We start from the raw sequence: 22,610 nt of genomic DNA, 5'->3' as shown, positions 1-22,610 counted from the left end.
ATGGAGGTAGTTATTACCACATCCAAGGTAGAAGCCAAACTCAAACAGCTTAATGGGACTAAATCAGGGGGCTGGATAATCTTCATCCAAGAATATTAAAGGAACTAGCACATGAAATTGCAAGTCCATTAGCAAGAATTTTTAATCAATCTATAAACTCAGGGGTTGTATCGTATGACTGGAGAATTGCTAACATAGTTCCTATTTTTAAGAATGGTAAAAAAAGCGATCCAGGTAACTACAGGCCTGTTAGTTTGACATCTGTAGTATGCAAGGTCTTGGAAAAAATTTTGAAGGAGAAAGTAGTTAAGGACATTGAGGTCAATGGTAATTAGGACAAAATAACAACATGGCTTTACAAAAGGTAGATCGTGTCAAACCAACCTGATCTCATTCTTTGAGAAGGTAACAGTTTTTTTAGACAAAGGGAACACAGTGGATCTAATTTACCTCGATTTCAGTAAGGCATTTGATACAGTTCCACATGGAGAATTATTAGCTAAATTGGAAAAGATGGGGATCAATATGAAAATTAAAAGATGGATAAGGAACTAGTTAAAGGGGAGACTACAGCAGGTCACACTGAAAGGTGAACTGTCAGACTGGAAGGAGCTTACTAGTAGAGCTCCTCAGGGATCAGTTTTGGGACCAATCTTATTTAATCTTTTTATTACTGACCTTGGCACAAAAAGCAGGAATGTGCTAATAAAGTTTGCAGATAACACAAAGCTGGGAGGTATTCCCAATACAGAGAAGGACAGGATATCATACAGGAAGATCTGTAATATGACCTTGTAAACTGGAGTAATTGTAATAGGATGAAATTTAATAGTGAAAAGTGCAAGGTCATGCATTTAGGGATTAATAACAAGAATTTCTATTATAAACTGGGGATGCATCACTTGGAATTAACAGAGGAGGAGAAGGACCTCAGAATATTGGTTGATCACAAGATGACTATGAGCCGCCAATGTGATATGGCTGTGAAAAAAGCTAATGCAGTCTTGGGATGCATCAGGCAATGTATTTCCAGTAGAGATAAGGAGTACCATTATATGAGGCACTGGTGAGACCTCATCTGGAATATTGTGTGCAGTTCTGGTCTCCCATGTTTTAAGAAGGATGAATTCAAACTGGAACAGGTACAGAGAAGGGCTAGTAGGATGATCTGAGGAATGGAAAAACTGTCTTATGAAAGGAGACTCAAAGAGCTTGGCTTGTTTAGCCTAACCAAAAGAAGGCTGAGGGAAGATATGATTGCTATCTATAAATATATCAGAGGGATAAATACCATGGAGGGGGAAGAATTATTTAAGTTCAGTACCAATGTGGACATAAAAACAAATGGATATAAACTGGCCATCAGGAAGTTTAGACTTGAAATTAGACGAAGGTTTCTAACCATCAGAGGAGTGAAGTTCTGGAACAGCCTTCCAAGGAAAGCAGTGGGGGAAAAAGACATATCTGGCTTCAAGACTAAGCTTCATAAGTTTATGGAGGAGATGGTATGATGGCATAGCCTAATTTTGGCAATTAATTGTTCTTCGACTATTAGCAGTAGATATTCCCAATGGCCTGTGATGGGATGTTAGATGGGGTGGGATCTGAGTTACTACTTTCCTGGGTGTCTGGCTGGTGAGTCTTGCCCACATGCTCAGGGTTTAGCTGATTGCCATATTTGGAGTTGGGAAGGAATTTTCCCCAAGGGCAGATTGGCAGAGGCCCTGGGAGTTTTTCGTCTTCCTCTGCAGCGTGGGGCCTGGGTCACTTGCTGGAGGATTCTCTGCACCTTGAAGTTTTTAAACCACGATTTGAGGACTTCAATAGCTCAGACATAAGTTAGGGGTTTGTTACAGGAGTTGGTGGGTGAGATTCCATGGCCTGTGTTGTGCAGGAGGTCAGACTAGACAATCATAATAGTCCCTTCTGATCTTAAAGTCTATTATTCTCTGAATAAATACTCAAGTGTCCCATTCTTTGTCTCCCAACAGTTCCTACAAGCCAGCAGCTGAACGGGCTAATTCGCATTCTTCAGATAGCCACAATCACTCAGTGGTGATGCCTCAAATTCCCCCAGTATTTTTCATCCAAAACATGACATTAGAATTTGAATATCAAATTCAAATAGCTGGGAATCTGGACTGAAAATGTACTGTCTACTTCCTCCTCCTCTTACTGTGCATCTTTCAATATCCACAGTTCAACTTGTCTTCTACTTTCCTTCTTTAGTATTGTTCATCCTGCTAGTACTCCTGTCAATTTACTGAATATCAGATGTAAATCTTGCACTATAACAAGTTATAATAATAAAAACTACTTTTCATTTCCATAATGCCTTTCATCGAAGACTCTGAAAGCCCTTAGAGATATTAATGAATTATGCCTAAGAGCCGCTGTCAGAGAGGTAGATCAAGCATTAGCTCTACACTACAGATGGAGAAATTGAGACACAGAGGGTTTTCAGTAATTTGTCTTAGTTCATCGAAAAAATGCCTGAGAACAAAGAATAGATGCCAGCTATTCTAATACCCATTCTTGGGCTTTAGTCACAAGCTCATTCTGCATATCCTGACTTTGGATGATCCTGAAAAATCCAGTCTGTCAGATAAATACACGTTTGTCACTGGGTTGTGAAGATGGAATTAATTTTTATGTATTGTGCATGCTATTTATAATTACTCAGATGTACAAACAAGTTTACAAAATGTGTATTCTGTACTCCCACTATATAAGAATATCAAAGTCACTCCTTTTTTATTTAGGCCGGGTTGAGGAATGTTGAACCTTTTCTTTTTCCCCAGCAGAACACCAAAACATCAGATTACACATTCTCCTTCACTCATGGTCTTATACATGCAATACTTCAGCCCCCTATGTGCTCTGAGTGGGATCCTTGTGGCTTTACTCATTCTTACATTCTTAACTGCGGTCTGTTCCTATTTTTAATACATACCCACTTCAACTTTCCTTAGTTGTGTTCACATCATACTGTCATATGTAGCTGCACCTTTTGGTTACGTGTGTTATCTTGTGAAAAGTCTGGGTTTAAAGTACCGTGAAGCAAAGTTGATCAGTTCTTGCGACTATGGTTCAAGTAGGAGGAGAATCATACCCTAATAAAAGGTATCTTAGCTTATTATAAACCATTTGATTTACGATTGTGAAAGTCATTCTTTGCATTTTTGTTTTGGCTTGTCAATTTTTTAACTGTGAAAACTTCCTTGCAGCAATGGATTATTTCTTTAGAGGGACAGGTTTCAGAGTAGCAGCCGTGTTAGTCTGTATTCGCAAAAAGAAAAGGAGTACTTGTGGCACCTTAGAGACTAACAAATTTATTAGAGCATAAGCTTTCGTGAGCTACAGCTCACTTCATCGGATGCATTTGGTGGAAAAAACAGAGGAGAGATTTATATACACACACACAGAGAACATGAAACAATGGGTTTATCATACACACTGTAAGGAGAGTGATCACTTAAGATAAGCCATCACCAACAGCAGGGGGGGGAAAGGAGGAAAACCTTTCATGGTGACAAGCAGGTAGGCTAATTCCAGCAGTTAACAAGAATATCAGAGGAACAGTGGGGGGTGGGGTGGGAGGGAGAAATACCATGGGGAAATAGTTTTACTTTGTGTAATGACTCATCCATTCCCAGTCTCTATTCAAGCCTAAGTTAATTGTATCCAGTTTGCAAATTAATTCCAATTCAGCAGTCTCTCGTTGGAGTCTGTTTTTGAAGCTTTTTTGTTGAAGTATAGCCACTCTTAGGTCTGTGATCGAGTGACCAGAGAGATTGAAGTGTTCTCCAACTGGTTTTTGAATGTTATAATTCTTGACGTCTGATTTGTGTCCATTCATTCTTTTACGTAGAGACTGTCCAGTTTGGCCAATGTACATGGCAGAGGGGCATTGCTGGCACATGATGGCATATATCACATTGGTAGATGCGCAGGTGAACGAGCCTCTGATAGTGTGGCTGATGTGATTAGGCCCTATGATGGTATCCCCTGAATAGATATGTGGACAGAGTTGGCAACGGGCTTTGTTGCAAGGATAGGTTCCTGGGTTAGTGGTTCTGTTGTGTGGTTGCTGGTGAGTATTTGCTTCAGATTGGGGGGCTGTCTGTAAGCAAGGACTGGTCTGTCTCCCAAGATTATCGCTCTCTCATTTGTCCAACAAATATTTTAAAATAATAAATATTATCTATTTTCTGAGAAATATCATAACACAATAAAAGAGGTTGAACAGATGTACCATTAAATACAAATACTAGAATTAGGAAGTTGTAAGAATAGTTTTTAAAATATGCCTGGGCCTGGAGTGTACATTTTGCAGGCAGTACTACTGTAGCAAGGCACTAATCAGCTAAGTACCATAATCCTCCTTATAGGGTAAATTCTTATTTGACCTCCAGCTATATACAGCACATGGTAACAGTATTAACTGTAACCCTCCTCTCATACTCTCAACGGCTTCCCCACTGGGTCAACTCTCTGTCTTGAATTATTAGTATTAGTTTTGTTTTATGCACTGTACCTTTTTCTAGATGCCCTATATCTTGTAGTTGTATTTTGGAGAGAAAAGGATTGTAAAGAAATATCCAGCAAGTTGCATCTACTAATTAAGAGACTGTTCATATGATTACACTGAAGCTAGAAGGATTAAATGAAAGTGCTAGTCAGCACAGAAATTGATGTATTCTCATTATCATGATGCTTCCTACTTCCCAGATGTGCAGTGGCTGATCAGAAGGTAATGCCAGCAAGAAAGGTGCTGAATGTGCTTTGTGAAAACAGTGTATTATGCTCAGTATTTGTTATCCTTTTGGGGGGAATTAGGAAAATATTTATTATTTTAAACAAAAAATTTATTTCGGGGATTGGAAGATAATGTACTGAGCATTAGGCACAGGAGTGTAGCTGTTGTGTCTTTAGCAAGGTCTCATACCCTTGCTGATTTTTTAATTCAGTATTTTAACTTGAATGACATTATCTGCAGCGTATAGAATTTCCTTACAATACTGCATTTGTTTTAATTGTAATTTATGCAAACTTTTAGAATTCTATAATAATATTAGTGTTTTTCTGTATCTCGAATGCCATTTGTTAACAGTTCAGTACATAGTTTGTGGACATCCTTCCTTTTTATTCATGTAATCTCCTTTACATTGAGCACTCCATTATTGTTTAGTTCACTCTCCATCTTTTATTTTACCAGTGTATTATAATTGGTAGAGGGCCCCATTCTTCTCCCACTGATTGCAATCGGAGCAGGATTGAACCTAATAATTTCAATGTGCATTGTGACTAGTTAATTTAATAAAAGGAATTTAGCATTTTAGTGTTATATTCAGCATGTTAAATAAATTGTTTTCTAGGAAAACTAGGTCAACTACAGTTCACATAGCTATAAAATATAGAAATCTGTAACTTTGAAAATGTTCGCAAATAACTAAAAAACAAAGAAAAGTTCTGGAATATTTTACTCATCTTATGAGGGGTAAGTGTTCATCTGTGAAGTTGACTAAAAAGACTACGAGATTGAAGTATCTAAACTATTAATTTGTCTGTTACTATTTTCATAATTATTTGCTACAATAATGAATTCTCGTGTGTGTGTGTTTTTGTGCTGTTTCCAGTTGCTTTCTAAATCATCGTAAATTAGTAAACTTTCAAATAAAACTAAGTATATATTTTGGGGCTACAGTTCAAAATTATTACATGATCTTCGAAGAGGACATTTTATAAACTTCATGTTTCATAACTATAAAAGAAATTCTGTTCATTTGTTGAGGCTAATTCTGTTTATATTTCTCTAAGTTAAACAGTTAAACATTAATATTTGTTGTAAATATCAGTCATAATAAAATGATTAGAGCATCTTTCATTATCAGTATCATTTTCCCACATGCAATGCTCTTGATGCAATAAAGAAAGTATATTATTTTTGTACTTGAAAATTGTGTTTTTTAAAACAAAGGAATAATTGATTAGAAGTTTTGCAGACAAACGAAGGAGTGTCTAAAATCATTTTGGTTCTTTAACTTAAAATGGCAGAATATTTTATTATTTTGGTTTCAGGCAGCAGCTTCTCTTTCTTAGTGTAGCCAGTTTCCTACACAAGTTAAAATATCCTAGAATCCATGGTATTGTGGAATAAACATGTATTGGATGCTGCATTTTTTATAAGGTGTATATGATTTCAAAATGAAAGTCCAGGTTGTTTTGTATATCTCTGCAATCACATCCTGTTCAAAATAAGGTTATCAGTGATAAATGTCATTATGTTAATGAATTTGTTACCACAAATGTCCTTTTACTCTGTTGATACCAGATTGAGCCCATAGTGAATGTTTTTCTATATTCCAGTTAAAGCTAACAGATCAGCAACTGCAGTGTGATTTTTTTCATGCTTCAGTAAATTTTATAACCCTCATTGCGGGTTTAACTCAGTATTGCCTGGAAATTCGTAGATAGAAAGCAATACAGCAAGGTATTGTTATAAAATGTAATTTGTAAGGAGATTGTTGAATTGATAAATTAAGTGATATTTCAGATAAATGTTATTTAGTTATTTGGTTACACAATTCAATGCTGGACTAACTGCAGCACTGTCTGTTCAAAGGACTATTAGTTAAATTAGCCTGTAAAATGAATATATTTGTTGTGCTTCACACTAGGCTGCTCAATTGGCTCAGCACAAAAAATACGGGGTCAGTTGTATATGTCCCATTTCCCAGTGGAGTGAGAAACCAAATAAAAAGTACAGATACAGGAAAGATTCCATGCAATACAGCATTGTACAGTATGTGAGAATTGGAAAAAAGGAGGTCTAGGGAGAAAGTGAAAGTAATGGGGCACGGGTCACTTGCTGGAGTATTCTCTGCTCCTTGAAGTCTTTAAACCACGATTCGAGGACTTCAATAGCTCAGACATAGGTGAGAGGTTTATCGCAGGAATGGGTGGGTGAGATTCTGTGGCCTGCGTTGTGCAGGAGGTCAGACTAGATGATCATAATGGTCCCTTCTGACTTTAGTATCTATGAATCTAGTTTAAAGCATTTTTACAGGAAAAGGTTAATATTCTCAATAAGCTGGAGCAATATCTGTTTTTTGAAATGTGTGCAAATGGTTGCTTATGTAGAATATGATTCAGCTATACTGCGTCAGGAACATTATGTACATAGAATGAGAAAATGACTGAAATTAATACAGATACAGCATTCGTAACATTATAAAACAGCTAAAATTTGGCTGGATTCATTACTGTGGAAAAGAAAATATAAGGAAATATTTTAATAAAAGAATATCATTGTAGAAGCACAGAAAAGACCATGGATATTTCAGCCTGATCTCCTGTACGCTGCAGGATTCTCTCTCTTTAGGTCCAAAATCTGTGCTGTTTTGAGCATTCAGTTTCTACTTTCATTTGCATTTGAGGATTCCATACCCTACATAGGAGAATAACTAAAATCGGGGAACCCCAGAATAGACCATCAATTTCTGTAGAGTCATTCCTGCTGCAGCCAGTGGCTCCAGTGCCTCACTTGCCAAGTCCATGCAATGCTCAGCCCCTGCCTTCCAGCTCACCTTCCCCATCTCTGATGGGTGATACAGGCTGCTGGAAGTGGGGCAAGTCTGGGCAGGTGCCCTGGGGGTAGCCCTGATGAAAGAGCTGTCCTACAGCTAACTCACTGACCACTCAGGTTGGGCCCCACCAGCTTTCCATCAAGATGCGGGGACACTGTGGGGCCAAAACGTAATGAGTGGCATTGCAACCTGATTCACAGGGGATGCAGCACTGCTCAAGTTTGGCCCCACGGCCACTCTGATATGATGCAAAGCCAAATCTGAGCAGTGCTGCAACCCCATGTGTACCACGTTGCAATACCACTCACTGAGTTTTGATCCTGCCATCCCCCATGTTGACAGAGGGACAACAGGTCTAAACATGAGTGGGCAGTAGGATGGCCTACCTTGCTTCTTTTTCCTGATATGAACATACTGCGCATACAGGTGCAAGTGCACTGATTAGCACTTGGTCACTTAGGCCCAAATGTCTTATGCATCCTTTTAGGATCTAAATGTGCAAGGTCCTGAATGTCTCCAGCTCAGGTCCAGGCACTTTTTTTTGCACATCTCTAAGAGATGATTTCTCAACTACTTCCCTACATCTTACTGGAGGTTAGGAATCTAAGCATTTCTGAAAATCCCACTAGGTGCCTGTCTTTATCTTTAAGCACCTAGGTACCTTTAAAATATGGTCCTTAAAACCTATATGCATTGGAACCATTCTTAAGGAATCTCTCAAAGGAACCAAAATATTGGTAACCAAATAAAAGTGATCATCTCATAAAGGAGGAGCAAAATTTGCTCCATATATTTGGAGATTTTTTGGGGTAGTCTCTTACAAGTAGTTGCATAATAACCCCGTGTCTTGTACAGCTTTCCTTGTAGATTTCCAGGGGAAACTGGAGGGAACCAGAGGCATGCATTGCTTCTAAAGTGTCTAGTTTGTCACTCTGAGGATTACAGTAGTGCTAACTTGTGTGATTTTTGTCATGATTCTGTGATAGTGATTTTGAGATGTTTGTTTTTACCTGTCTCATGAAAACATGATGAAAGGTGCCAACTCACAAATTTTCCCTTCTTCATGGCCACCATCTTCTATGATGTCCATGGGGCTGAAGCCTGCAAGATGGCCACCATTTCCTTGCAGCCTACAATAAAACCTGCCAAGAGTGACCATTCATCAGAGTTAGCAAAAACAGTCACTTGTAAGAGGTTCGCAAAAAGAAAAGGAGTACTTGTGGCACCTTAGAGACTAACAAATTTATTAGAGCATAAGCTTTCGTGAGCTACAGCTCACGTCATGGTTGTCTCTCTTCAAAGGTATAGTGTTGTGCACCCTTACTTCCGTGCTGCTGCTGATGGTGTGGTGCCTTCAGAGCTGGGTGGCTGGAGAACGGTGGCTGCTGGCTCTACCCAGCTCTGAAGGGAGTAAGAAAATGTGCTCTATGGTCGCAGATGACAGGTGGTCATTCTTCACAATTTCTTCACAGTTAAATTATAGGGGGAAAAGTTCTATGGCCTTTGCAAGTAGTCGTTTGAGACAGGTAGTTTCTCTTCAGAGATTGTTGCTAAGGCAGGTTTTACTGTATCTGCATGTGGAAGTGAGGCTGCCCGTAATAAAGTTGACTGTCACCTCCTGATTTTAGTGAGATTGAAGCATGCCCATAAGCAAAATGGTGTCATTATATGGTTCAGGAGGCTGAACGGGACATAGGGGCTGTGTTTGGGTTACCAGCCCTTCAGGATTGTCCTGGAATCTCCAGAAATTAAAGATTAATCTTTAATTAAAGATTATATCATATGATGAAACTTCCAGGAATACATCCAACCAAAACTGGCAACCCTAGTGGGGAGCAGCAGGTAATAGGACACTGTGAGTAGGACTGCAGGGCACTGGGGGAGCAGAAGGAAGATTTAGGGGTTGCAGGATAATGGGGTGCAGAGGAATGTGAGGGCAGGAGGGAAGCTGAGAGGGTGCAATGTTGGGGGTGGGAGATGGAGGGCACAGAATGGCAGTTCCCTCAGCCTGATGGTAGTGGTGGGTAAGGAGAGTCCCTCTGAGCAGCAAGGGGAAGGCAGTGTTGCCAGTTCTTACAAACTGATTGTGAGTCATGGGATTTTATTGCCTGAAGGAGAAACTTTTGCAATCCTACAGTTTCCAGGGCTGAGCACAAGGCCAGAAATCTGTGTGAGTCTCGTGACTAAGGACACAGACCTGCTCTGCCACTGAGACCAGCCTTCATGTATGGCCTTATAACACAGAGAGGCAGTAGAAGGCAAGAGAAGTGGTGGCCAGAGAAGTGGTATTCCTTGGTCCCAGCTAGAGAAGTCCTTGGACAGCAGGAAGCAGAGAAGATAGCTGCTGGGTCAAAACAGTAATAGAAAATGGATGATAGTTTCCCTATCTCAGGGATGAGGATAAGGTAAATGATGTCACCATCTGGGAAGCCAAAGAGAAGTGTACATTTTTGTGTGCATTAAAGGCTGACTTTTCAACCTGAAATTATCACACATGTTGGTAGAGGAATAGAGGAGAATTAAAAAGTAAAAAGACAGACTAAAATCACAATTTTAAAAAAATCATATTGTTTTTGAGGAGCTGATGTAATTTTTGATCTCTTGAGGTTGGCAATGCTGATGTTAAAATAGTACTTAGCATGTACAGTTTTCATATCACTTCAAAGTAACTCATTTGTGTATGGAAAATATATTTTGAAAACCTTTAAGTAAATGTTTTTTTGTACCCATTGCATATTAGTCAGTGCTCATTATTATAAATGTCCTCTCCTGGTTACATGCTAATTTATGACAGTATTGAAATGGCATTTTCCCTTTACCAAAACAATGGCGCCTGCAATTAAAAAGTGAACCTAGTTTTTCTAATGCTGGGAACACAAATAATCTTTCTCAAGAAATTACTTTTAATTCTTTATAGATACTAAGGATAATTTGTCAGATCTATAACACTGAACTATTTGTATCTTTGAAAATCCAGAAAAATTAATCTTTTTCACAACAATCAATATACACACAAAAACCTCAACAAGATAAATCCATCATCTTTCTAATTCTGTTATAATATGTATGATGTAAACATTTTAAAATTGATTTTTAAAATTATATTTGTTTCTCAGTAATTTGGTTTGTAGGAAATGAAGAGCAAACTTCTTGGTAAATCATAACTAGACTATGAAACTAGGCAACTAATTTTTGTATTTTTAAATAGATGAGTATGGTCCTGGCTAAACCAAGTATATCTTTTTATATTTAGCTATGCAATAACATCTCACTTGTATGAAAACTGTAAGCCTGTGCAGATAAATTTAGTGCCCAAACTGTTGTTTTTACATGGGTTACAAGCATAAATTTTTCAACACTTACTGTACATAGTGTACGTAGTACGAAATAAGATCATAACCAATGAATTAAGCTGTATGCTAATGGTCTGAACACAGAACTGGGAGCCAGGGAGTGCTAAGAACAAATTCTGAATGTGATATAGTTACCCTTTCTACTGCAGCATTGATGAATTGCAAGGGATTTTTGAGTGTAGTCACTTTTAAAAATTTAATGGAAACTTACCTCAGCCTATTTTGTTTCTTCACAAAACTCTTGAACTGATTTAAAAACAAAATACAACTGTGGATTTTCCTTTCAGCGAAAAGTCCAAATGAATGAGAGTCTCATTAGACTTAGGCTCTAGCCCCTGAAATCATTGCCATCAGAGAAGGGAGGGTGATTATTCCTTCTCTACTTTGCTTTAAGTTCTTATCCTCCAACTTTTCCAGCATGGTGTGGGGAAAGGAATCAAGTAAATTGACTGTTTGAGCAGAAGGAGCTCAGATTACAGCTGAGCTATTTGAATTTCTATGGTACTAGTGATGTCACTACCACACTGTAAATAAGATTTCCCCCGATATGAAGGTAAGGATGAGACACACACTAAATGTCATAGATCTGAAAAAAAAGGAAAGCTTTAAAAACATGTTAGTATGAATTAATAACAAACATATGTGAAGGTTGTTGGGTTTTTTTCTTCACAGTTCATCTTTAATCTGTTTCAGCTTTCAGATCTGTAATAAAATTGGGATAATATTTATGTAATGTGCCTCACATGTATGTTTAAATATAATATTTGTGAAGTACTTGGAAGTTGAAAAATACTATATATATTTTTATTTATTTTTATTAATTAAAAGGAGCAGAAATCAAGCTATCTGTGCTCACTTTACAGTCAAAGGATGACCTTTTCAAAAAATGTATTAATTTTCAGAAAAATTACCACAAATATTGCCTTTTTGACCTGATAGTTGGATGTTGTACATCAGAATTATTGACACGTTCTCAAGGCCATATTAGCTTTGAATGTGCCAGTGTACTTCTGTAAACACAGCAGTAATGATTTCCCTTAGTGCATCTAGCTGGGGGAGCAAAATGAAGGGTTTTTATAAGACATCTTAAAAGTAGTTAACGGCAAAGAATGGATTAGACAGAAGCTCATAATGATCAGTGGGAATTAGCTTTTAATCTAAAAATAACAACAGATATATAAGGTGGTGTTGTAGCCATATTGGTCCCAGGATATTAGAGAGATAAGGTAAGTTTCCACCCTGAGAGAGGTGAAGTCACAGGGCTAGGCACATGTGTGGGTTCACTGTGAGACCAGGAAGGGGTCAAAGATTATGCATGGTAGGAGGGAAAATAGCAAAATAAAGACAATGGACTTCAAGAACACAGGCTTTAGCAAATTCAAAGACTTGGTAGGAAAGATCCCCTGGGAAGCAAGTCTAAGGGGAAAAAAGAGTTCAAGAGTTGGCAATTTTTTTAAAGAGACATTATTAAGGGCATAAGAGCAAACTATGCCTATGAATACGAAAGATAGGAAGTATGGTAAGAGGTCACCCTGGCTTACCCAAGAGATCTTCAAAGACCTGAAACTCAGAAAAGAGTCATACAAGAAATGGAAACTAGTTCAAATCAAAAAGGATGAATATAAAAAAACAACACCACGCATGTAGGGACAAAATTTAAAAGGCCAAAGCACAAAATGAGATTAAACTAGTTAAGGTTATAAAGGATAACAAGAAAGCATTTACAAATGCATGGGAAGTAAGAGGAAGAGCAGGGACAGGGCAGGCCCATTACTAAATGAGGAGGGAAAGACAGTAAGAGAAAACAAAGTGATGACTGAAGTTTTAAATGCCTTTTTTGTTTCATTTTCACCTAAAAAATTAGCATTGTTCGGATGACTAACATAGAGAACAGCAGTGTAAATAGGGTAGGATCTAAAGCTAAAATGGGAAGGAACAAGTTAAGAATTTCTAATACAAGTTAGATGTCTTTAAGTTGGCAGGGCTTGATGAAATACATCCCAGAATACTTAAGGAACTGGCTGAAGAAATCCCTGAGCATTAGCAGTTATCTTTGAGAACTCATGGAGGATGAGAGACATAACTGAGGACTGGAAAAGGGCAAATATAGTACCTATCTTTAAAAAGGGGAATAAGGACAATCCAGGAATTATAGACCAGGCAGCTTAGCTTCAGTACCCGGAAAAATAATGGAGCGAATAATCAAACAATCAGTTTGTAGGCACCTACAAGAAAATAAGGTAATAAGAATCAACATGGATTGTCAAGAACAAATTGTGTCAAGCCAACCTAATATCCTTCTTTGACAGTGTAACAAGCCTTGTGGATAGGGAAGGAGTGGTAGATGTGGTATGTCTTGACTTTTGTAGGGCTTTTGATACTGTCTCTCATAACCTTCTCATAAACTAGATAAATGTAGCCTAGATGAATCTACTACAAAGTGGGTGCACAACTGGCTGGAAAACCACACTCAGAGAGTAGTTATCAATTGCTCACAATCAAGCTGGAAGGGCATATTGTGTGGGTCCTATAGGCATCAGTTCTGGGTCTGATTCTATTCAATATCTTCATATCTTCATAAATGATTTGGATAATGGCCTAGAGAGTATACTTGTAAAGTTTTCAGATGATATCAAGTTAGGAGGGATCGTAAGCACTTTGGAAGACAGGATTAAAATTCAAAATGATTTTGACAAACTGTACAAAATGGAGAAATAAACAGGATGAAGTTCAATAAGGAAAAATAAAATATACTGTAGTAGGGAAGGAATAATCAATTGTACAAATATGAAACAGGAAATAACTGCGTAGGAAGGAGTATTGCAGAAAAGGATGTGGGGATTAGAGTGGATCACAAACTAAGTATGGATCAACAACATAATACTGTTGCAAAAAAATCAAATATAATTCTGGGATGTATTAGCAGGAGTGGTGTAAGTAAGACACAAGAAGTAATTCTTCCATGCTACTCAGCACTGATAAGGCCTCAGCTGGAGTATTGTGTCCAGTTATGAGCATCACTCTTCATTAAAATTGTGGATAAATTGGAGAAACTCCAGAATAGAGCAACAAAAATTATTAAAGATCTAGAAAACATGACCTTCAAGGAAAGATTAGAAAATAATGAGTTTCTTTAGACTGGAGAAGAGAAGACTGAGGGGGGACATAACAGTCTTCAGGTACGTAAAAGGTTTCTATACAGAGGAGGGTGATAAATTGTTCTTCTTTACCCCTGAGGACAGAAGTAGTAGTAATGGCCTTAAATTTCAGAAAGGGAGATTTAGGTTAACTGTTAGAAGAAACTTCCTAACTGCAAGAGTAGTTGAACTAGAACAAATTACTGAGGTAAGTGTAAAATCTCATTGACTTGTAATTTACATTAGGAAATATAGAAGTTCATAAGATGGTTGTCATGCTGTAGAAGTCGTGTAAGTACTTGTATTCTATTTTTTAAAGGTGTTTAATTATTATGACATTAACATTTTTCTTTGTAATGTTTTTGGCTTCTGTGAATTATGAACCTTCAATAAATATACAACATGACATACTCTTGTTAAGTTTCTGCAAAAAAATAAAAATAAATAAAAGGTGCAAGCACACTCGCAATCAGAAAAGAAGTCAGTGGAATGATTGTGTTTGCATCTGCTGACCACAGTACCTTCTTAATCCATTGAAAGTATTGACAGAATTTTTTTACTTGTTGCTTGTCTTTGTTTACTTAGGAAAAGAAGCCCATCAGTATCTAGAGATCAGAACAGAAGATACGACCAAAGGGACGAGAGAGACGAATATTCACAGTATGCTACATCAGACAGTGCAATGCCAAGGTCACCATCAGATTATACAGATAGGCGATCACAGCGTGGGTCTCAGCTGTACGAAGAACCTGAACTTGGTGACTACAGAGATTCTAACAGAAGAAGTCACAGACGTTCCAAAGAGTATTCTGTAGAGGAAGATGATGTGCAGAACAGAGAGGAATATGAGAGGCAGAGGCGAGAAGAGGAGTACCAGGCACGATACCGAAGTGATCCTAATTTGGCTCGTTATCCTGTCAAACCACAACCATATGAAGAACAAATGCGTATCCACGCTGAAGTATCCCGAGCACGCCATGAACGAAGACACAGTGATGCCTCATTGGCCAACACTGAACTGGAGGAGTCCCGGATATCTATGCTGAGGATGGAACGACCATCAAGGCAAAGATCTATATCTGAGCGCAGAGCTGCCATGGAAAACCAACGTTCATATTCTGTGGAAAGAACTCGAGAAGCTCAGGGACCAAGTCCCAATCGTCAGAGGACAACAAATCATAGCCCTCCAACACCTAGGAGGAGTCCAATTCCTCTGGATAGGCCTGACATGAGGCGCACTGATTCATTAAGGAAACAGCACCATTTGGATCCCAGTTCTGCTGTACGGAAAACAAAACGTGAAAAAATGGAAACAATGTTAAGGAATGATTCACTCAGCTCAGATCAATCTGAGTCGGTCAGGCCTCCGCCACCAAAGCCACATAAAACAAAAAAGGGAGGTAAAATGCGTCAGGTTTCATTGAGCAGCTCAGAAGAAGAATTGGCTTCTACTCCAGAATATACGAGCTGTGATGATGTAGAGATTGAAAGTGAAAGTGTCAGTGAAAAAGGTAAGACAATTTTTTTTTCAGTATTTAATATGGGTCTTTGTTTATTCCATTGTATTTTATCCTATTTAATATACTTGATTGAATCATGTGATCTATAGCTATTCCCATGTGATTTTCAGTTTCACATGGTGGGGTTTTTTTTTTTTTTGCTTTGTTTTTTATTTTGAAATATGTTTAATGACAAATTGCAGTAAGGGTAACATGGAGAAGAACATTACAGTTTATAAATTAATTTGGATATGCTACTCATTTGTGACAGGGACAACTGTATTGTCACATAAGATTTTCTTGGTCAAATGATTGGATGAAATCACAAACCTGTCAAAAGACTACATTTTTAATGATGTTAGCTGAAACAATAAAACATTTAGGACCAAATTCTTCCTTCAGTAATGCTTGTGAAAGCTGAGTGATATCAGTGTGGTTGCATAGATGAAAGAGAGGGAAGAATATGACCCCTGTTTGTTAAATATGTGAATTTATTTAGCTGAGAGGCGAGGAGGTGAAGATTAGTGGTTGGTATGGACTGTGCATCAGAGAAGACATACACACAAATTTTATGTTTCTGTAGCAGAAATGCTTATCTGACCACTCTGTGTGACAGGAAGTCAATTTGTCTGTTTGTTAGGCACATGCAAAAATGACTCTACTTATCTAATGTTACAGAAATAACATTTCTTCCCCACTACAGACTAGAATGGTTTGAATATGCTGATGTAAAAAGCAGATGAAAAGTCAGAACAGCAGAACTGGTCGGGGACTCTCAATAGTGCTTACAGTTGCCAACTTTCTGATTGCAGAAAACTGAACACTGCTGCCATACCCCTTACCCAAGGCTCCATCCTTGCCCCACCCCTTCTCAAAGACCCTGCCTCCACTCATTCCATCCCCCATCTCTCCGTCACTTGCTCTCTACCACCCTCGCTCACTCGCTCATTTTCACTGGGATGGGGTAGGAAGTTGGGTGAGGCAGGAGAGGGTGAGGGCTCCGGAATGGGGCCAGGGATGAAGGGTTTGGGGTTCAGGAGGGGGCCCTGTGCTGCGGGTGTGGCCAATGGTTTTGGAGTGTGGTAGGGGGGGCTCCGGGCTGGGGCAGGGGTTGGAGTGTGGGAGGGGGTGCAGGCTCTGGGCTTGGGCCAGAAATGAGAGCTCCAGGATGCATGAGGGGGCTCTGGGCGGGGCAGGAGGTTGAGGTGTACGGGGTGAGGGCTCCAGCTGGGGGTGCAGGCTAAGGGCTGGGGCTGAAGGGTTTGAGGTGCAGGAGGGGGCTCCGGGCTGGGGCCGAGGGGTTTGGACTGTGGGAGGGGACTCATGTCTGGGACAGGGGTTGAGGTATGTGAACAGGTGTGGGGTGCGGACCCTGGGCAGCGCTTATTTCAAGAAGAGAAGTGCTTTGTGTTGTTCAGGAGCAACATTTATTTGATATTTTCTAAATAAAATATCCAGCTCTCAGTCAGAAGAATGACGACCATAAGGTGGAGTCTTGAGAATAGAGTTTATGAAGGAGGGGAAGAAAAAGGGAACCTGCAGGGCTCTGAGAGGAAAGACCTTAAAACAGACAAGTATTTTTAATTAAATATTTAGCTGGCTGTATGAAGAATTATATATACAGATCTAGATTTTCAAATTGTGTGAATATTTTTTCATGCACCCAACAGACACTTCATCAATACTGGATGCATGTGCAAAAGTTGTTAAGATTCTAATGGTTGCACAAGTCTTTAGAGAGACAGTTAGATACATTGCACAAGATTTACACATGAACATCAGATGTTCCACACACACAAATCACACAGGAACTTTTGAATACTTAGGCAAGAATTCCTGTTGTTAAGTTGTATCATAGTGCTAAATATTTTCCAGCATAAAAATTACCATTTTTCTTTCCACAGATTGTTTTTTCTATCCCTGCCAACACTGACAGATGTTTTGTCTTTGGTAGAAAGAGGGTCTGACATTACATTGGTGTAAACAGGAAGAACTCCACAGATACCAATATAATACACAAATGCAAAATTAGAGTAAGAGAAGAATCAAGCTAATATTTATATCACGTAACTTCATACATTTTCTGAGTTGGTATAAAGTATAATGGTTGTATTAACTTTGTAACTTACTTTTTATTAATATTATTTCAATGAGTTGTAATATTATCTTCACCTAACTGCTCATAAATATTTTGGGTTCTTTAATAGTAGTGATCAATATATTAACTGCTAGGAATAGGAAACCAGAACATTCATTCCAGTTTGCCTTTTATAGAGTGGCAACACCTAGCCAATTTTGTGAGTTGAGATCAGGAAACTTTTTGCTAATATTATTATCCAGAAAGCTGAAAGCCCATGCTGTTGCACAGCTGTCTCAATTGGACCAAGTAATCCCCCGTCTGTGCAGTCTCCTTCATACAGCCAATGCAATTGTTGCCTGCAAATTTGTTGTAGAGTAAGGGTGGTGGTGGTTGAGTTACCTTTGATGTCACAATAGTCTAGAACTCTTGGCATGCATAGATACATACTTACTGAAGCTGTACACTGCAGGGGTGTAATTTGTGAAGTCAAAATGGCTGAGAACTTAAAAACTGGACAGTAACAGACGGCAGAGCCCAATGATGACTGAACTTGGTGATATTTTGAACAAAAAGATCTCTAAACTATGCTTGCAGCTTCACTCTGACTCAATAGACATTCTAGGCTTCAGAGTGACACACAGAGTGACAATCCTACAATCTTATGATACAAATAGCTTTACAGATATTGAGATGCTAAATCTTATCTCAGTTATGACAGTAAAGATCTGAATAACTCAGCTGAACTTACCCAATGAAGTCAATGACATTTATACATGTATCCCCTCCGACAGGTGTTGATGGTGCCAACCAGGGCTAGGTTACAGGAGGAAACAGAGAGTTCCATCCCTCTATATCTAGCTCTGGGGCTTACAGAAATTCTGGTTCCAAGAATCAAATAATTCAGTTAGGTGCAGTAGGGTTTACATTTAAATTCCTAGAGTGAAAGCCTGGCCCCCTTTAAATCAATAGCAACGCTCCCGTTGACTTCAGTGGGGTCAAGATTTCATCCCTAATGTTTATGACTTAACCTAACAGGGAGATGACCCAATGTAGTGGCTAGAATGAAAATATTAATGAAATGTGCACTTAGTGTATCTTGGGAAATATGATATAAAATAATACTAGAATTCTCTGGAATCAAAAGATTAGCTTAGCTATCAAAGAAACTGAATTATATTATTAAAAATGGCCTATTTAATCTGACATTCAGGTAATAAGTGAAGCTAAATAATGCATCCATTTAATATATATGTGCACTAATTCCTACAAAAATGCCATAAGAAAAAAAATGTTTTATGAGTTGACTTTGAGTGAGTTAATATACACAATTCACATACTATATAGCACATACTACTTGAGTAATTATTTTCATTTTCATAAACAGCACGCATTCTCGCTGGACTTAAAGCCTTCACTCCGAATCTTATGCAAGCATCTGTCACAGAGAATTCTCCATAAAAACCTAGCTAAAACCCAAGCACATATGTACATACCCCTTCTATTGCAAGTTTTCCAAATGTCTTGGCTGCTCCAACAAAATTAGCCCCAAATAAAATATGCCCATTTTATGCTCTCTGAAGATCCCCCACACCAGGGGAATCCTCAACCATTCCATTAGGATGGATTTTATGTCCCTTTGTACAAGGATCATCAAACCTTAAGGCAGAACATTTAAGTGACTTGATTGAGGCCACAGAGGTAGGTGGTGTCAGAACTAGGATTAGAATGCAGTAGTACTTTGGTCTCTCAGTTGTATGCTTGGTGCATTGCATAAGGCAATCTCTTGCATTGCTGAGCTTTCCTGTCTTTTCACCACAGGCAATATTGACAACTAAACAGAAGAACCTGCTCAGAGGTCAGAATTTTGCTATGACAGAGCTTGCTCTAGCAGCCTCTTATATCTATGAATTGTTCCAGTGTCCTCTCAGAATTGAGTGATCTGTGGCTGAGAGTTTTACAGGCCCCAAACACCTGCCAGTGAATTCTGTGAATAATCCACAACGTTAGGAAAAATTGCACTGACAAACTTTCAGCTCTTTCAGTCATTTTACATTTTCAGAGAAGTCCTTTTATGTGAAGGGGCTAGAAACTGACTTTTTTATTTTTCTGAGAAAAATCTGAAATTAGCATTGCCATTTTAGGCCCAAAAGCAGTTATGACCCGCAGCCATAGGCCTGAAAGGCTGGCTCTGTGTGCATGTAACGGCAGAAGGATGAGTGTTTAAAGGAGTATTGAATGTCTTTGGTTTTCAGTATTTGATTTAATCTCAGTCAATGGGGGGAAGGGAATATACAAATATAAAACATATTTTATGGAACTTAATCTATGTTAATATTCTGGCAATGAAGTAAGTATAGTGTCTACGTATAGAGTATGTGTTAGATTTATCAATATGTTTCACTTTCTAACTAGATGTCAAATTATATAAATAATGGTAAATTGTATGATTTAAACCAGGCATTGCATTTGTTTCTGCACCCCACTTTTAACTTAAAGCTGATCGAGCTTCATGGTACAAATTAAGGCGAGGACATCAGCCTTTCCTTTAGAATTCCATGGCTTATATTGATTATTGCCTTAGCATTATTTTTCCTTTTTCATAAAAGTAATTACAAAAATGGTAAAATAAGAAAATTTAAAATCTTTCATGAACCAAGGTCTCTGCTACATTGTCTGGTATCTGTCTCTATAGTTACTATGATGGTCAAGGCTCCACTGCTGGGTCTGGGCCACTCTCCCATGTGGCCATGCCCCAGCCTGTTCCCTAGACCAGTCCACAGCCCCAGGTCTGGGGTGTCTTTGGGCCTGCTTCTCCCAGAAGATGCAGCACCACATATGCCCTGGTCTCAGCCTGTTTCTCTAAGTCTGCTCCTGCATCAGCTGTTTGGTCCAGAGCTAAACAAGTATGCTGAAACCAGGGCTGAGGGTTTTGGAGTGCAGGAGGGGGCTCCGGGCTGGGACTGAGGGGTTCGGAGTGTGGAAGGGGGCTCAGGGCTGGGATGGGGAGTTGGAGTGCAGGAGGAGGTGCGGGCTACAGGGGGGGAGTTTGGGTGTGGGAAAGAGTTCCATCCTGGGGCAAGGGGTTGGGGTTGGGGTGGGGATTAGGGTTCTGGGAGGGAGTTAGGGTACGATAGGGAGTTCTAAACTGGGGCAGGGGGTCATAACTGTGACCTAATTGTATAGAGGAAGGTGAGAAGTTAGAGAATATGTGCAGGGAAAAGGTGGTAGTGTTCTCCACCAGTGCACCACTGCCTCCAGCCCCTATTTATCCAGTTCCCATATAGAAGTTCAGCTCCATTACTGCCAGGTGGGATATGTCAAATTCAACTAGAGTAGGGTAGATTTGTGGGGAATACAAAGTTGCTGAATACAGTAACTTCCCTGATAGGGCTTTAGAGCTTTCAGTGCAATTTGCCTTTTAAGTTACTGTCAGCACAAGAAGCTGCAACTTCCATTCTGCGGCTTTAACAAATCGTAGAGTGAAGGTGAGTGCTGGTCGGGTGCTGGCATTAATTGGGAGGATTGGTCAGGAGCAGTGGGATCCAACTGAGGACAGGGTCTGAGATTCATGGAGCCTTCACTCTCATTTTCTGCACATCTCAGGTCTGTGAGATTGCTAGGTCATGCCTCCTTTTCCAACACTGCTGTCAGTCCTGAGGGGATGATGTAGCAGGCTGTCTGATGTCAAAAGGCCATATCTGGAGGGCAGACTTTAAATAAGTCTTTAAATAAGGAACTTTAAATAAGAACTTTAAATAAGGAACTTTAAATAAGAAAATACATGTGCCATTTCAGATAGAAAAGGTTTAGAATATGTACAGCAACAACATTTGGATCCTAAATTTTACACACATTGATATTTTCCCTAAATTACAGGAACAAAAGCTAATAGCTAGTTAGATAAAAACAGTTCCTCAGATGTCAGTGTTCTTATCAAATCATATGTGAGTTGTAAAAAAAAAAGATTCTAAACTGCTAAACTATTTTTTTAATTATATGGTTTTACAACAAGGTGAATGGAGGGTAACTGTAGCCATATTGGTCCCAGGATATTAGAGAGACAAGGTGGATGTCAGAGGGTTATATAGTAAGATCTCAGGGGATGATATTTGGTTTCTTGAATTTGTTCAGAAAGTAGATGTCGCCTTTAAGTTTTGCTTCCTTTTTCCACAACATGAAGAAATGAAGAGCTCTGTGTGGCTAGAAAGCTTGTCTCTCTCACCAACAGAAGTTGGTCCAATGAAGGATATTACCTCACCCACTTTGTCTCTCTAACAAGCTGAATGTTTAGGTGTGCTTTTAGGTATGCTTTAAATTGGTTTTAAAAAGCCAGAAACCCAGAGAAAACTCTCAAGATTACACCAATTTTTGGAGCCTAGTTACAAGCCCCTGAGCGACAATGTTCATAAAATTAAAAGTTGTCACAGTATTAACTGTGGCAAAGTGAACAATGAGACTCTCACTACTTCCCTAATGTTCAGTCCTAGAACGAACATAGAATCATAGAATATCAGGGTTGGAAGGGACCTCAGGAGGTCATCTAGTCCAACCCCCTGCTCAAAGCAGGACCAATCCCCAACTAAATCATCCCAGCCAGGGCTTTGTCAAGCCTGACCTTAAAAACTTCGAAGGAAGGAGATTCCACCACCTCCCTAGGTAACACATTCCAGTGCTTCACCACCCTTCTAGTGAAAAAGTTTTTCCTAATATCCAACCTAAACCTCCGCCACTGCAACTTGAGACCATTACTCCTCGTTCTATCATCTGCTACCACTGAGAACAGCCTAGCTCCATCCTCTTTGGAACCCCCTTTCAGGTAGTTGAAAGCAGCTATCAAATCCCCCCTCATTCTTCTCTTCCGCAGACTAAACAATCCCAGTTCCCTCACCCTCTCCTCCTAAGTCATGTGTTCCTAATCATTTTTGTTGCCCTCTGCTGGATTCTTTTGAATT

The 22,610-nt window shown here is 39.1% G+C and overlaps 1 protein-coding gene across 23 annotated transcripts in view; it reads left to right on the top strand.

Moving 5' to 3' along the window:
• RIMS2 (regulating synaptic membrane exocytosis 2) overlaps positions 1-22,610 on the top strand; it is a 786,041-nt gene that overhangs the window by 330,262 nt on the left and 433,169 nt on the right. For all 23 annotated transcript variants that reach the window (XM_043507439.1, XM_043507441.1, XM_043507440.1 and 20 more), the window contains one exon: positions 14,665-15,590. In XM_043507439.1, coding sequence (XP_043363374.1) covers positions 14,665-15,590 — 926 coding nt within the window. The remainder of the gene's footprint in view (positions 1-14,664; positions 15,591-22,610) is intronic.

The sequence above is a fragment of the Dermochelys coriacea genome, chromosome 2 (genome assembly GCF_009764565.3).
Source record: "Dermochelys coriacea isolate rDerCor1 chromosome 2, rDerCor1.pri.v4, whole genome shotgun sequence".
NCBI lineage: Eukaryota > Metazoa > Chordata > Testudines > Dermochelyidae > Dermochelys > Dermochelys coriacea.
The sequence above is the reverse complement of the archived record's forward strand: the minus strand, read 5'-3'. Positions and strand labels throughout refer to the sequence as shown.